A 17,833-nucleotide genomic window follows, 5' to 3' on the forward strand; every position below is an offset into this window, starting at 1 on the left:
CTGGAATTGTGGCAACACTTTTGGATGGTGGTCGAACAGCGCATTCAGCACTGAAATTGTCGTTGAATTTACAAACCACTGAGACGCCAACATGCAATATCACCAAAAATTCCGGAATGGGCAAAGTTCTCCAAACATGTGAACTTATCATGTGGGACGAATGCACAATGGCTCACAAAAAAGCATTGGAAGCGCTTGATCGTACACTGCAAGATTTGAGGGAAAGTGGACAGCCCTTCGGTGGAGCACTCATTTTATTGTCTGGTGATTTTTGACAAACTCTACCAGTTATACCACGTTCAACACCCGCTGATGAACTTAATGCATGTCTCAAATCATCAGTTCTATGGCGACATGTAAAGAAATTGACTTTGAAAACCAATACGCGTGTTCAACTACAAAATGATGCATTCGCCGAACGTTTCGCAAAACAATTGATGGATATTGGGAATGGGAAGATGGCAATCGACACATCTACACAATATATCACATTGCCAACAAACTTTTGTAAGATGACATCAACCAAAGACGAATTGATTCAAAAGGTTTTCCCAAATATCGCGTGGAATCACAAAAATCATCAGTGGCTCAGTGCAAGTGCTATATTAGCAGCAACGAATAACGAAGTCAATGCCATAAATTTCAGCATTCAAAACTGAATACCAGGTGAAGCGACAACGTATAAGTCCATCGATACTGTAATGAATCAAGACGAAGTTGTCAATTACCCAACGGAATTCTTGAATTCACTCGATTTGCCAGGTATGCCACCGCACTTTTTAACATTGAAAATTGGCGTGCCTATCATTCTTCTCCGAAACATCAATCCACCACGACTTTGCAACGGTACAAGACTTTTGGTGAAAAAGATGATGAACAATGTCATCGAAGCTACAATTTTGAATGGGAAATTCAAGGGAGAAGATATATTGTTGCCACGTATTTCAATGATCCCAACAGATATGCCATTTGAATTCAAACGTTTACAGTTTCCGGTGGGACTTGCTTTTGCAATGACCATCAACAAAGCACAAGGACAATCGCTGCAAGTGTGTGGGCTAGATTTGGAGAATCCGTGCTTCTCACATGGACAACTGTATGTGGCCAGCTCACGCGTCGGAAAACCTTCCGATTTATTCGTGAACGCACCAGACGGAAAAACAAAAAATATCGTGTATCCACAAGCACTCTAATAAATAAATAGAATCAAAACGACGCTTTTTGAAAAGTCTTCCATATGAATTTATGCATGAATTTTTCACATTATGGCTTATGTTCAGTAACAACAATGACAAGAAAATGTTGGCTATAAATAGGGTAATAAAATGTTTGTATCATGTGATGGTCCAAAAGCCTATATGAAGACGTTAGAAAAGTTAAAAAGAAAGAAGAAATACATAAGAGCATATTAGAGAAACGTTCAAACATAAAACATACATCGAAAATGAAAAATTTCGAAAGGGTTATTTCATGTAATATGTTTTAAATCTGGTACGTTATTTGTTTTTTGTACAATTTTCTTTTTGCATTTTGTAATATTTTCTCAATATTTAATAATATTTTTAATTTTTGTTAATTTTGAAAGGTTTTAATTCCTATAATTTTAAATATTTTTTATATTATGCAATGTTGTGTGTAGAATTATTTTTGCGTAATTTTGAATAGTATTATTTTTGTGCAATTTTGTCTAGTATTATTTTTGTGCAATTTTGTGTAGTATTATTTTTGTGCAATTTTGTATAGTATTATTTTTGTGCAATTTCGTATATTATTATTTTTGTGAAATTTTGTATAGTATTATTTTTATGCAATTTTGTATAGTATTATTATTGCGTAATTTTCTATACTCTGGATGTTTTCAATTTTCCACACTTTTGCATAGTTTCAATAAAAATGGCACAATGTAAATTGAATGTTATCATAACGAGTTTCCTTGAATTTCCTTTCTTCTGAGATCGCAGCAATGCGCGACGGGTCAGCTAGTTGATCAATAAATATTTCTTAAATTTTAACAAAAACCAACTTTTGCCATTTAATTAATTTTTGCTTAACTCAATGGATTACTTTGTGTGTTTGAAAATTCTTTTAATGTTATTATTAATCATATAATATAAAGATGTTTTCTCCAGTTACTTTGAGTATGCTTAATTAGGAAGCTATTTTGCAAAAACTATAATAAAAATTAGACGAATATAATGTATTTAATGAAGTATAAATAATGCAGATTAATTGACAATGACTTACAATGTACAGGGTGATTATAACTAAGGTTCTGATTTCAAAACACTGTAAAAAAAGACCGATGGTCAGAATGACGAAAATTGACATGAATATTCCGGAAGAAATGGAATTTTATTAAAGGCATAAAATACTTAAAAATGTAAAATTAATGACATCCAACACATGGGAAATTTGCTCACAGTATGGGTACAATAGCCAGTCATGGCAAAATGATGACTTAATTATAGCATTTCACGATTTCATAATTCACGGAAACATCACAAAAAAGTGAAGTAATCGAACAAATAACTATAACTTACTCAAGAAATGTTAAATATGTTGTCCACCGTGTTCTGGCTATAAGGTGGAAACGCAAAAATTCTTATTCAACAACAGATCAGAGTATGCCATGGTGATGATGTGGATGTGCTTGCAATTCACCTTACGCACCCCCACACTAATATTCCTCAGGAATTTCTAACGTATAGGGGATGCGCTGAAGCTTGAATTCACCAAAGTTTGCAATCCAACCACTGTTCATCATATTTTGAGGTACCCCCCCCCCCAACAGCCATAAGTTGCAGGGGTTAAGGTCAAGTGAACTGACACCGGCCAGGTGTTGCGCCATCCTGGAATTGCCAAAATGGGTCTTCAGCAGCTGCTTTGCTGGTATTCCAATGTGCATCTTGATAGAAGTGATATCCACACTGATGCGGTGGAAGTGCCGAAATGATGTGGTTGCACAAAATAGATTATACTGTTGGCCAAGTACAGCATCATCTACTTGCACATTTTGTACTAGTTGCCCTTTTTTTCTTTAACGAAAGAAATTTCCATTGCTTCAGGAGTATCCATGCAAATTTTCAAGTCATTCTGACCAGTACTTATTGTATAGTTTTGGAATCAAAACTTTAATTATAATCACCCTGTATATAGCTGATCATTTTTCATAAATCTGTTACTACTATACAGTAGAACCTTGATTAACTGGGCTTAAACATGAAAGTATAAAAAAAAACTTGAATATTAATGCTGGGTGATATACAGTGCTAGATGTGCTACTTCTTATGGGAAAGAAAATGAAAATGTCTGAGGTAATGTAACTACTAGTACACTAGTCTTTGTCCTGGGACACACCAAGAATATAAAATGCGGTAAAAATGAAAAATTTTGGCTAATAAATAAACCAATATGATATTTTTCAAGGAAAAAATACTTAGGCCACTTTTATTTGATTTTTTGAAAAAAACCATTTGGTTTAAACCATGGTTTTTTTAAACCAAACAAACCGGCTTACCACAGATGCTTAAGTTTTGAATATTTCTTGTGTTTACCATATTAGCATTTTTGTTTTTTCTATATTTGCATTTCTGTTTCCCGTTTTTTCCTCGGACTGTGACCTGCATTGTAGTTACCATAGATGTTTATTTTTCACTGTTTTGTGTTTTTTAGTGTTATATAACTGATATATACCATGTTTTCCTCCACCCTTTTCATACATATGTACCTGTACTGTGACGTGCATTGTGCTTTCACAAATGTTAAATTTTCTTTCTTCTTTTTTTGTGGTTACTATACATTTTAATTAAATTTTTATCCCCATATACTTTGAAAAATGTTCTTATGTTCTATCAGGTGGGGTGAATAAATTTGATGGGCTGGGGAAGGTGTTGCTACTTTTACAACAGATACCCTTTACGATGAAAATAATTTTTTCGGGTTCTAAGACCGTCGTCCATTTAAGTTAGTTATCAATGTTTCTTCAACACTCGTGGTTGGCATTAGAAGAATTGATAAAACTGGATCAAAGTCAAGTTTTTCAGAGTCTCAGGTTGTATTTACGTATATGAGTAGCTTGACATACACTATATTTTGCGATTGGTCAGTTGATTCTATGGCTGGCACAGTATTGAAAACAGTTCTTATGCTGGGAGAACCTGATTGGCAGAGAGATGTGGAGTTATCTGATTGGCTGTTGTCGTCATTCGGTTGCTGGATCTTGATGGGAAGGTTCTTGTTCTTCTGAGAGCTGGTGTCCAGGATCTACACAATACAGAGAACACAGAACACATTCACAGCTTGGATTTAGAGACAAACAGTGGCATTTTTCGGTGCTCTTCGATGTCAGTTTCATAACGTCAACGAGGATCTACAGAGTTTCGACGGATCGTCAGACTCTACGGTGCTTTGGGTGCCCTGCTTCGAATCTCATCATCGATGATGTATCAACCTGCTGTTAGTGCTGTTTTCTTCTGATGGCGGTGCTTTCTTGGAGGGAGATAGTGTGCATCAAGTGTCAGTGCTACAGTGAAGCCGTTTTTTGTGTTCCCAGTGTATCCCCCAGTGATTACGTCTGCCCCTTTTTCCCTGTTGTGTTCTTTCTTACAGGTTATCCAGTTGGATTTACTCAGGTGAGTTCTATTCATTTTGAAAGTGCTCAATGGGTTTAATCTGTCCATTCGCAAATGTGGATAATATTCATGTTGTCAGGAAACTGTGTTCTCTAGCTGAGGAATATCATGATTCCCCAGATTAAAAAGAGAAATTTGAGAAACTAGTGTTTAACTGGTTAAAAATTAGCTATGAAGAGGGTAACTCCCTGAGTAATAATGACGGTTGTGAAATTGCAAGGAAACTTGATGTTTTTTCTGTATATGTTGTATTGTTGGAATCCTCTCCTGACGAGGAAGAACTTTTGCATGAAAAAATGTTGAAAACATCTCAGTTATTTTTTGAGGAGGTCAATGCAAGCACCTGCATTCATGGTAGTAAGCTTAGATTTAAGTCGATGGTTTCTAAAATCAGTGAAACCCCCCTTCATGTGAATCGGGCCCACGGCGCAAGAAAAACAAGGTTAAAAAGAAAAATAGAAAAAATAAGGATCTGGTTGATGAAGTAAACAAAATGGATATCAGTCCGGAAAATAGTCCTGGTAAGGCAGCTGCCCAACACCTTACAATTAGCCCCTCTAACCTGGCAGGTACGAACAAAAATAGGGGTACTCACAAAAAATTAGATTTATCACATCGTCTTGCTCTAGTAGTGACACTTGCAATACATGCTCCTCTGGTTCCACGGTTAGTAGTACCTCTACTGTATCGTCTGAGCTACCTTCGCCTGATAATACGAGCACTCTGGCGGACCCAATTGACTCTAGTGAATACACGTTACCCATACTAAATGTTCAGAATAGTACCTTGAACTTTACGATGAATGACACAGTTGCTACTGCAACTACTAACAATATATCTGGTGTTAACTCGGCACCTTCTACACCTAATTTGTTGATGGAGAATATCTCAGATGCCTCTGAGTCAAATGAACCTTGTCAAGTGTTAGCTGAACAATCAGATTGTAGTAATGACAGGCACAGCACACCCATACATTCAAACTCAGCTGTATCTATGGATAACATTGCAGTAGTAAGCCATTAGATGGTAATGACAGATGTGAAGAGATAGCTGACAGTAATGACGGATTTTCAGTGGTGATTAGTAAAAAAGGAAAAAATCTGGAGACAACACAATGAACAATCCACAACTCTTACACAACCCACAGGTTACGGATTTCCCACCAAATACAGACTCTGATGGTAATGACAATGATAACGAAGGGTTCATTACAGTAACAAAAAAACAGAAAAAAGAGTAATATACCCGCAATAATACTTACTGACTGGGGCAATAACTGGCTGCAGGACTTTAGTGAAATTAAAGCCAAATGTGAATTCCCCCCTCAACAGAAGCCAACTGGGGAAAATATGACCTTTCAGACCTTATCTGAGAAAGATCACAGAACAGTCACTAAGATATTTGACGTTAACCACCATTTACGTTAATAAAATAGCCATGAGATTTTGTGCAATTTACAAACCCCCGAATAACACTCTGGATATGGATCTCTTAAAAAAGATTTTTAATACAAGTATACCAGTCCTGGCCATTGGTGACTGGAATTGTAAATCCTCTCTTTTCCACTCTAGAACAACAAATAGACAGGGAAGACATTTGAGGAAATTCTGCTTGGACAATTTTTTGGAGGTTGTATCGTCACCGGAGCCTACACATCATCCCCCACAAAATATTGGAACTCCGGACGTCATCGACTTCGGTATTGCTAAGAACTTTTTGCACAATATTCATATGCATGTAAAACCCTTACTCTCATCACCACATAACCCACTTTTTCTCACTATAGACTTTCTGATCCCAAGGAAAAAATTGATATGGAATCAAATTGACTGGGCCCTGTATACAAACAAATTAGAGGAGTTACCAGTCATTGAGCTTAATGACCCAAGTGCTCTGGACATTGACCAAGCAGTTGAGCATGTCACTGCCGTAATTAACAGCACAATTAAAGAGGTAACGACAGTTAAACGGAACTCCAAAAATAATTTTGGACTTCCAAAAGAAATACTTGAAAAAATTCAACACAAAAACAGAGTTGGGAAGAGATGGCAAACCTATAGGGGCAACTTGGATAAAATCATCTTAAACAGACTACAAAAAGAAATCAAAAAAGAGGTTGCAAATTATGTCAATGAAAGGTTCTCAGATTTCATTGGCAATGCTACAGCTGAGAATGGAGGCCTCTGGAAGGCTTGGAGAATCTGTAAGCCTAAAAACACAAGACTTAACAAAATACAAACCCCGGCTGGGAATCCTGTATTTACTGATCAAGAGATAGCAGAACCTTTTGCAGAAGTTTACGAAAATCAGTTCTCTAGAAATTCCAATCAACCAGCAGGGTTCATACTCATTTTCGTAAAAAAATTTCCCTGACTTTTCCAGGTTTTCCAGTCAAATTTTCAAAAAATTCCAGGTTTCTTTTTTTAAATCAAAAAATTTATAATTAATAAAAATTTAGAAAAAATTAATTATATTATAAAATTATTTATATTAATTATAAAATTAATAATTTTAATTACAATATCATAATGACATCATAATCGTAGATTTTTTTACACACATTTATACTTTCCAAATACACCTGATAGAGAAGAAAAATGGAACACAATTAAGGAATGAAAGATTTCCCTTTTTGGCAATTTCAATGCCCACAAGATTTAAGCCTTTACAGTTGTTTCCTTTGTGACATAATTAGTCAAAGATGTAGTTGTTTTTACTGCATCAAAATTCTTTACAGTTGGCTTGCACTCACGTAAGCGCTAGAACCGAGAAGCTACGCAATCGGGGGTTGTTCACTGAACTCTGATTTCACGTGCTTGGCATAGTTCTGGATAACTTATCTGCCCATGTTGCGAGTTTTACCACAAAGCTGCCACCATGCTTTATACGGGTCATTTTTGACTACTTCGATCCAATCAGCCTACTGACGATCCGCTCAGACAAGTTTTCTTACAATGTATTGTTTTCAAATAAAAATACCCACGTGGAAAATCAAAAAATAGTGCGTCATCTGTCGTTCCTAACTGAAGTCAACTTACGAAATTATCGCAACTGCGCTTTGTACCCATGGCTTTCTACGATGCGTAGTTATGATGTTTCTGGGGAAGCACTAGAAAAAGTTACGAGAAATTCGTAGCAATACGCTTTTCCAAGCGGACTTACGAAATCCTCATTCCTCCTTGGCAGTATCTAACGTTTTTTGCAATATAATGCAGTATTTTACAGATTATCAATATTTACGATGTTATCAGAATTCCCCTTTTCATCCCAACAGATTTTTTTTTCCTCATTATTATTTTTGATCAATCTTTTTTCACGATCAGATGACAATCGTGACGATTTTCCAGGTCGTTATCTGAAATTTCCAGGTTTTAAAGCAAAAATGGGCCATTTTTTCTGATTTCCCTGACTTTTTTTAGTACAAATTTTTTTCCCCGACTTTTCCAGGTTTTCCCTGACCCGTACAAACCCTGACCAGTAAATACATACCAAAGATTAAGACACAAGGTGGCTTCTTACCTTTACAACTCTGCAAACTCACCTCAAGGGCACATGGACTTGACCACAGTTAATGAAATCCGCGACATCATCAATCATTTGGATGTCAAAAAAGCTGCTGGTATTGACGGTATTAGCAACAAAGCTTTGAAGTGTTTACCAGCCAATATTTTAGAATCTATCAACAATATATTTAACTCGGCAATACAAAACAACTATTTTCCCTCCCCTTGGAAGAAATCAGTAATTAAGGCAATACATAAGCCTAGTACTGACCCATTAATCGCACAAAATTACAGACCGATTAGCCTTCTTAGTAATCTCAGCAAAGTATTTGAAAGAATCATTGCTCCCAGGCTAATACAACACATTGACACTAATAACATCATAAGACCTGAGCAGCACGGATTTAGATCACAGCATTCATATGTTCATACCCAGCTCTTAAGAGTGTCAGAATTCATTACTGACGCCTTTAACAATTTTGATCACGTTGCTTCTGCTTTTCTTGACATCTCTAAAGCTTTCGACCATTGTGATCATGTTACACTTCTGTCTAAGCTAATAGATCTTAATTTCCCATCTCATTTTATAATATTTTTCTACAATTACCTTCTAGGCAGAACATTTCAGGTAAAAGATAGTCTTTCTGCTGTTAAACCCATACAGGCTTCTGTGCCTCAGGGCAATGTATTGGGTCCACAATTGTTCCTTTTATACATAAACGACATCCCTGCTCCGCAGAATGGAACAATTACGCTTTTTGCGGATGACTGCGCAGTTTTATGTAGCAGCAGGAATGCATCACAAGCTGTGGAGAACTTACAGGATACAATTGGCAGTATTGAATACTGGTGCGACAGATCAGCTGTTAAATTGAATTTTGCAAAATGAAAATTTGTGTGGTTTACTCGTCGCCGTAAACTTCCTAGGCAACCACTACTTATTGGCGATCAAATTTTAAGACCAGTGAACCAGGTTAAATACTTGGGCTGTACACTAAACCAAAAATCTTTCCTTCTCATCTCATATTGAGTTTGTCAAAAACAAAACCAACAGAGTAATGGCAATGTTGAATAAAATCACGTTCCCACAAGCCAAATTAACGCTCCCAAACAAAATTATTCTGTTTAAATCAATCCTCAGACCCACTTTCCTATATGCGTCCCCTGCTTGGGCTCATGCCTGTAAGCTGAATATTAAGAATTTACAAACTGTTCAAAACAAGATCCTTAGAAGATTTACCAATGCGCCATGGTTCATCAGAGGAGCGAATATTAGAAGGGACTTGGACATTCCCCATATATTTGATTATATTCAGACCCTAAATAAAGATCAATTTGACAGAATGAAAGAGTCCACATATCAACATCTTGCAGACATTGTGGACTATGATTTACACGAAATAAGGAAATATAGGCCACAGCAAATATTCCATTTAAACTGGAATAATCTTTAGCTGCCTTCTTGATGTATAGGTAAACAGCTGTATATTTCGTTGTTCATATTTTGTGGTTGAGAGTTATCTCTTGTGTTCACTTGAATTCATGTATATAGTTATTCAATTCTTCATATTATTTTTGATATTTTTGAGCACTTACTGAATAGAACTCTTTTGTGTGTAAATAATAATGTTTGTATTGTGATGGAACATTTTGAATAACTGTAGCATCTCTTGCAAAATGTGTTCTCCTTGGTACATTTGAACAGTTTATCCCTCATTGAGCTTGTGCTTGATGACTAGAGGGGTACTAATGTCCAATGACAGCTCTACTTCCAGAGCAGTTATCTACTGAACTCTCATACTAATAGCAGGGAACTCTGCTTGATATTTGGACAATTCATTCTTCAATTTCGTATGTGAGGTTTTTGCGCTGCGACCCCCATGCAGTGTTTTTTCCCCTCGAATAGAATCGGAAGGTGATGTTGAACGGTGTTTTCTGGCAGTGTGATTTGGTGATCTCGGCATAGGGACTTGTTCGGTTGTTGGTTGTGGTGGCAAAAAAAAAAAAAAAAAAAAATGAAATCTCTGGCTTAAATTCGCTTGGTCTGACTTTAATTTGACCAGCTGTCCATCTTTCTCTCTTTCCGTCTTTTCTTCTTCATCCACTTTTTGCTTTCTATTTTTTCTTTCCCTCTTCATAGGCCTTCCTGGCCATTTCGTATGCCGACAGTCGTCCCTTTTGGATGGGAATCGGCTAAATATTCTATTCTGGTCTGGTCTGTCCAGGATCTGCTCAATTTCAAAGTTTCTTTTCTTCTATTATAGCTGTTTTTCTGCTTGTATATTTCAATAGTCTCTCTGTAGATTCTTGGAAAGAAGTGGTCAAGATTAGCTATTACCTGTGTTTTGGTTGTCTAGCACTCTAGCTAGCACTTTAATTAGCTATTACACTGTGGTTGTCATTAAGCGCATGCTCTGCCACTGCCGACTTTTCTGTTCGTGCTCTTTTATTCTCGTAGCCACAGATCTTTTTGTGGTATGAATATATACCTGACCACAGGTGCATGGTATTCAGTAGATCCTGGTGTTGATAGAGGGTTACGGTAGTCTTTTGCTGATCGCAGCATTTCATTCAGTTTTATCAATTCCCCTGATGATGCCACCCACTAGTGTTGGGGAAACATTGGGAACTAACTCAAACAGACGACGGTCTTTGAACCCGAAAAAACAATTTTCATCAAATGATGGTCGCGAAAACCTTATCAACTATGATACCCTTTACATTAGAGGTTCCGTAAGGAATATTAACATGGGCATCTGTCTGGTAGTTGAAGTTCAAGCCTGATGACCAATTTTTATCTGATTTGAAAAACATTGTGTTGAACTCAACATTGTGTTGAAGATTTCATGATCTTTTCACAAACTGTTCTTCTTTCGATCATGTTTGGGCCATGGCTTCTTGTTGACATTCAAATCCAGTTAGAAAATACAGCAGAAATTTTATTCCTAGATACATTGTAATTTTCAAATTAAAACGTAGATTGTAATTTTCAGTCAGGATTTTTTTTCAAAATATATATATATATATTTTTTTTTTGTGGAAAATCAAAATACGGTAAAACCTTGTTAAGTCGTCGCCCTAACAAGTCGTTATTTTTGTTCTCAGGCCCTTCCACCTCTCATACACAACAATGTTATTAAACCCTCATTTACTCGTCGCTAATTTCGGTCAACTCGTCACTATGGAAAAATTTAAGAAAGTGTAACAGAGACTATTTTTTATGGCTCCCATTAAAAAAATGCTTGTTGACAGCATGGCCATATGCTTAAAAGTCACCATAAAATCCTATATACCCAAACGGAACAGTTTAAGTAACGGAAGTTACGCTGGGGAAGTTCATTTGCCAACTAAGAGCCCCTCCACCAAGTCAAGTGTGTTCGAGATTACTTCGTAGTTGTATCATGAACTACTGATGAATTAAAATACTAAAATTGAATTTAATGTCTATGTAAAATTAATGTGCAATAGAGAGTTCTATTATGAAGAAAAGCTACTTATAGCTTTAGACTAACAGTTGCTCTCTAAAAATTAAAATTAATTCTGTCTAAATTAAAAATTACTAGTATAAATTAAAAATTACTAGTATAAATTAAAAATTACTAGTATAAATCAAAGTGTAAAGTACATTTTACCACAATAATTTAAGTAATAAGAGAAAAAAAAATGTAAAAAATTGCTATTATTTATTCTTTCGCGATCTATAAACTTTATTAAAATTGTTAATTTGATTCATACTTTAATAAATTTCATATTACTTCAAATTTACACGATTTTCACAACATTATACATTGAAACTGACGGCACTTCACTTAAGCTGTCATATTTTTTCGTTAACTTGAGGTGACGACTTATCGAGGTTTTACTGTATGTACACGCTTCAATCTTGGCTAGAAACCAAGAGCTATGGCCATAAACAATATTCTCTCACTGTGCGCAAGTTAGTTTCTACATATGGGCCCTTTTAAATCGCCATTTCAAATAACAAGAAAAAAGAGAGGATGAGCAAACAAATGTAACTTAAGCGATGCTGCTAGAAAGGAATTCAGCCATTAAAAGAAACTTTTGAAAATTAAATAAATTCATTATTTTATATAATTACTTTTCCAGTGCAAGTGCATTTCACGCATTCTGGAGTTATCGTAAATAAAATAAATGAAAAATGTGGGGGGGGGGGGAGGGAAATCATCAACAGGAGTGTAAAAAGAATGGAGGGAAAGAAACTTTGATTCATAGGGTTGCCATAAAGCTTCGAGATGGTGAGAAAATGAGGAGGAAAATAAACCAGTAACTAGGCAGGAGCAATCCGGACATTGTGCTAGGGCCTAAGTGAAATAGGGGCCTCAAAAAAAAATTCACACTCCTTTGGGGAGGGGGGCAAGAAAGCATGCTACGGCTCTGAAAGAAAACACACAGAACTGAAATGAATTTATTCCACTGGCGTTCCGCAAAAATATTTCACATGTGATTATAAAGAGATTGAGTTCTAACAAAAGATATTTCTACTCACCCACTTCTGAATTGGTATTTGCCTGAAGAATAGCAACTAGCAAAGCTAGCTCCATAATAAGACGCTGAGATGTAATAGTAGGCATGATGATAAGCTCATTTATTATAGTTAGTAATAATTCGTTCACATCTACAAAAGAAATTGACAAAGCTGAAAAAAACTAGCAACAGATAACAATAGTAAACAAACGATACTCAATGTTAATCATATTAATTGATAACTTGATGAAAATCCTTCCAGCATAGCCTACAATCAATGCTAGTTTTCACCAACTTGAGCAGACCTAAATATCATCTTGTTCATAAAATTCAAATTTCATAAATGAGAAAGATATTTAGACATATTGTAGAGAACAATGAATGAATGGCAGGACTCTGCCACCGGACTTAGCTTTGTGGCAGTATCTGGATCAAACTTTGTTCGCCTAACAGTCTTTTATTCTCTTCATGCAGATAAAAGTAGTAATGAAGTAGACACTCAATCAAAAGTTAAATACACATAAAAAAATAATTGGAGATGAAATATTACAAAAACAATTTGGCATTTTTCTGTTAAAATATAAAGCACTTTCGCAATTTGGATGTGAAAATACAGTCCCCCTTACCACTTTAGAAAGCTAATAAAAGAAAGGGTACAAGAAAAATGATCAAGGCAAGTTAGCTTGTGCGCATATGCCTCAAAATTCCCAAAAAAAGTGTACAAACTGTTTTCGAGACTTTGCGATTTTTTTTTACAAAATTTCAGATCACTCTGGTGGCAATTTTAATTTTTTTCTAGTTCTTCATTTAATTCTGTCGTGCAGCATTTCTTAATTTGTTTCAGATAATATCTAATTTTTTTTTTAAATCATTGTAGCAAAACATCAAAATCTGGCTGTCCTAGCTTCAAAAAAGTGTTAAACAAAGAGACTTGGTGCAAAACTGAAAAAAAAAATATTTTTTCTTACGAAAAACTATTTTTTTGTTCATGTCCCGAAGTTTTTCCCATTTTAAAATGTTACATGCATTTGGGAAATATATATTTTATACCAGATTAATGGCCGTATTCACCGACTGCTGTTAACATGCAAGCGCCTGCTAAAACGATGGTTATTTGGAAAACGGTATTCTCCGCGCTTCACAGACCGGTTAGCAGCCGGTTTTTTCGTGCAAATGTAGCCACTGCTATTTGGGCTGTTAAAAAATGACAGGCATGTTAACGCATACGCTGTAAGTGTTATTTACCTTAAACAAGATGGAGGATCAATACGAACTTCTGTATGATCTTAGAACGCTGGAAACAATCGAGAATTTCGAACGTCGTTCAAGACTTATTTATGATGACAGATTAGCGGATATGGATGTTTTATCAAACGATGATTTTAAAGAGAGGTATCGCATTAATCTTAGCACTGCGGAACAAATACTGTCAATGATAGCAGACGATTTGCCAACAAGTAATAATATAAACAATTGCCTTTCCAATGCGGAGAAATTATGCGTAGCATTACGCTTTTATGCAACGGGAAATTTTCAGCTAACTGTGGGCGATTTTGCTCTCGTCAGCCAACCCTCCAGTTGTCGAGCCATCAACCAAGTTTCTCGATGTGTGGCCGGACTGGCTAGGCGATTCATTAGATTGCCTCGAGGAGAGGAAGAGATGCGGGAGGTAAGCCTATTTTAATGTATTTGTTGCATGAAATTTTCATGTTTCTTGTGTACAAAAAAATCAAGGCCGGAACTAGGGGGGGGGGGAAGCAGGTGGGTCTCGTGCCCCGAGCGCAGGACCCGAGGGGGCGTAAATTTCATTCTGAAATCTATCCTTCAACATTGCAGGGGGGCGTCGAAATACACGCTTGCCCCGGATGACCAAGCATCTAGTTGCGGCCCTGAAAAAATAAAGTGCTAACCTCCTGCATATGGAACATTTCTCTTATCCCCCCCCCCCCCATGGGCAAAATGAGCTCATCTCACACGGTAAACTTGTATCTGTGGATGGGCCCATTACCTCCAGTATAGAGATATTGGGTAGGAGCTACGTCCCACAATAAATTTCAGCTCTCCCAAACATTTCCTATTAATTTACGCCTACTGCTCAGTCCCTGGTTCCCTAGCAATGCATTTCAGACATGCATATGCCTTTACAATGGTTTGTCACTTCCTTAATGCTACTAGTAGTATGTATGATAGTTTACATATGCTTTTATAATGGTTTGTCACTTTTTCAATTTTCCCAGTAATTGAGGATAACCCGGGCAGCGCTGTATACTATATAAATAACTAGTAGGTATAATACCCTGCGCTGCCTAGTTAACTTGATAAGCTGAAAGCATTGAAGAAGTGACAAACCATTGCGAAAGAATAAATATTTCCTAGATGCAGTGCTGGGGAGCCCCAGTAACCAAACATTCTGAATGGCATTGTTGAGGCCTCCAAAGCAGAATATGCTAATAATCAGCTACGTACATCTTTCACAGAATAATCAGTGCTACTGCAGAACAATCTCAGGAAGAATTTTAAGAAAAGAGGGTTGTTTTACATGGAAAACATTTCAGTTAAATTTTAACCGCAGAGCATTTTCATTCAGCTGACTTGTTGCAGAACAATGCAAAACATTCTGATTTGGGGATTGAGGCGCATAAATCATTGTTGCCCTGATCTGACAATCTTTCAAATTAGCGTATCATTCCAGTTGGGTCCTGTTTAGTAGCCTATATGTTAAATTGGCAGAGATCAGTCTGAAATTGTAGATTTGTGTGTAGGAAATTATTTATAAAGAAATGTCGCTCACACGCTACAGAGAGAGCACGTATATCTTTAATTTTGGAAAAGGAAGCATAGTTCCAGTGTTCCATGGGATGCAATTCTTAGCAGTGGACATTGGAAGTGAACAAACCTAGTTAGAAGCTGATAAATTAATCTTTTTTCAATGCACCTTTGGATTAAACATATTTTTAGAAATGAATTATTTGATGCACTGTGATACCAATGATTGATGGTGGGGGACTTCTTTTAACTCAAAAAGGACAGATTCAGCCAATAGCCTGGGGCCTGCCTAAATTACAGCGCAGTGACATCTGCATATAGATATATAGAAATAATATAATACCCAAAATATACTGCCATTATTAGTACATACGCATTGCTCTAGCCATATCAGAAAAAATTTCTCATATTGATACAAAGGTCATAGGTGTGAAATACAACTTGTATGATGCGATGTTGTTTATGTTCTGATTTACTCATGTTCATTTGTGCAGCATGCATACCTTGAAATGAGATTGTTTCTAAAGGGCACATAATTTTTGTATTCATTTAGATTGCTCAAAAATTTTATGCTGATAGCAAATTCCCAGGAGTATACGGTGCCATTGATTGCACCCATATCAAGGTGTCCAGCCCTGGTGGAGATCAGGCTGAGGTTTTCCGCAACCGGAAAGGTTATTTCTCCATCAATGTCCAAACTGTCAGCGATGCAGATTTATATGTGCAGAACATCGTTGCTCGCTGGCCTGGCAGCACCCACGACAGCACAATCTTTGCAAATTCCACACTCCGACATCTCTGCGAAAATAATCTCATGCCTCCAGAATATCACCTTATCGGGGATAGCGGCTATGCATGTCGAACCTTCTTGCTCACACCATTCATCAATCCAACTGCAAGAGTTGAGCGAAGGTAAGTTCCATCCTTCTTCTGCTGCTTTTATAAATGTGACAAGAGTAGTTAATTTAAAATATTACCCACAGCCTGGTTCAAGACAGCAACTCAAAAGTCCATTTGTTTGAGATAGGTCTATCAGCGCATTGCGAAGGTTAACTTTGTATGTAACTGTATGGGAGTTCACTTACATTTAATTTGAACGCAGCGTATAAGCAGAGTCTGGGTCTATTAAGAGTTATTTTTCATCATTTTCATGGTGTGCGTAATTCAATGATTAATTTTTTAAGTTGTTGCTGTCGTGAATCAGCCTGTCGATATGCTTATCAAATATAGAACCGCCGTGGTCTGGTAACAACTCCACTGCTGGTTTGCCGAGAATATTGATTTCTTCTAACATGCACTTTTGCCATCACCTGCATGTTATTTGATTGGCCGTTTGACAGTCGCTCCGTGAATACAGCCATAAATCTGATAACTCTTTTGAGCTCACTGAAAGGTTTATTTTTAACGCTTGATCAACAATTTTGGATCTGGCTTTTGCAAAATAAATAAATATTCATTTTATGTCTTTAATGCCAGATTTTTCTGTCAGATGACCACTGTTACATCATTATCATAAATAATTGAGAATTTTTTTTCATCTATGTTAGCATCTAGTGATAGCACATGGAGATATGCTTCAAAATATAATATAAGTTTTCTCAAACCATTTAAATTTATAATGGAAAAAAAATTTAGGCTAATTTGACCACTCTGTTATGTCTTCCAAAAACTCAACCAATGCAACATGAAAACTATGATTTAAAGTAAAGTTTTCTTAGTTAAGAGGTTTTGAAGTTAAATTTAACAAGTTATATATTCAATTTAAACCCTTTACCACATTCTCTTCCATTCTATTTTTTCAGTTAAATACAAAAATTAAATAGTACAGATCGTCAAAATCACTGCCAGGCACAGATCCAGGGAGATGTAGCATAAGGGGCATTTTAGTATCAATAAACGCCGTTGTATGACAATATTGCACCTTTGTCAGCGATAACTTTACATCGCCTACAGGATCCATGTGTTTCTCGGGTGCAATCCATTTGACTAAAATGGATAGCTGAACCCAATGACTAGAGAGAAGAATTGCACGTGAGCCCAGTGGCACATAAGGGCCGGAGACCGCAGCCTGGGATTTCAAAAGAACTGTGAAAAAGACTTGTGGGGCAAGTAAGAAGACGGCATGTTGAAGTAGGAGAGATTTGAGAATGGCCTAAATACTTGGTGATATGAAGAAACGGCGAACAGAAATCACAATGTTCTTTCAGAAAACATTGCCAACAATTGCCTCACCCTCTTTTACCTCTGTGTCACCCTGCTCTTTCTCATGATGTTCATGAGAAAGAGCAGAGATACAAGATATATGAAAAACACATGGTTTCTGTTATTCGCTGTCACCCCCGTAACGTAACCCCCCGCGAATATAGGGGGCCGACTGTATTGAAAAGGGCAACTGATAGCATGTGGGAATGACATATCAGATGCTGCTCAGTTTTCACAATTCTCAAA

The 17,833-nt window shown here is 36.6% G+C and overlaps 1 protein-coding gene across 6 annotated transcripts in view; it reads right to left on the bottom strand.

The window, feature by feature from the left end:
* The window catches only part of LOC149086525 (nucleolar MIF4G domain-containing protein 1), a 321,899-nt gene that overhangs the window by 217,871 nt on the left and 86,195 nt on the right, over window positions 1-17,833 (bottom strand). For 4 of the 6 annotated variants that reach the window (XM_089255992.1, XM_089255991.1, XM_089255996.1 and 1 more), the window contains one exon: window positions 12,642-12,770. The exons of the other annotated variants lie outside the window; for them this stretch is intronic. In XM_089255992.1, coding sequence (XP_089112118.1) covers window positions 12,642-12,770 — 129 coding nt within the window. The remainder of the gene's footprint in view (window positions 1-12,641; window positions 12,771-17,833) is intronic. 6 annotated transcript variants of the gene reach the window in all.

Source organism: Pholcus phalangioides, unplaced genomic scaffold (genome assembly GCF_987345545.1).
Source record: "Pholcus phalangioides strain wild (caught in Gottingen) unplaced genomic scaffold, Ppha-v1.0 ptg000004l_1, whole genome shotgun sequence".
Classification (NCBI taxonomy): Eukaryota; Metazoa; Arthropoda; class Arachnida; order Araneae; family Pholcidae; genus Pholcus; species Pholcus phalangioides.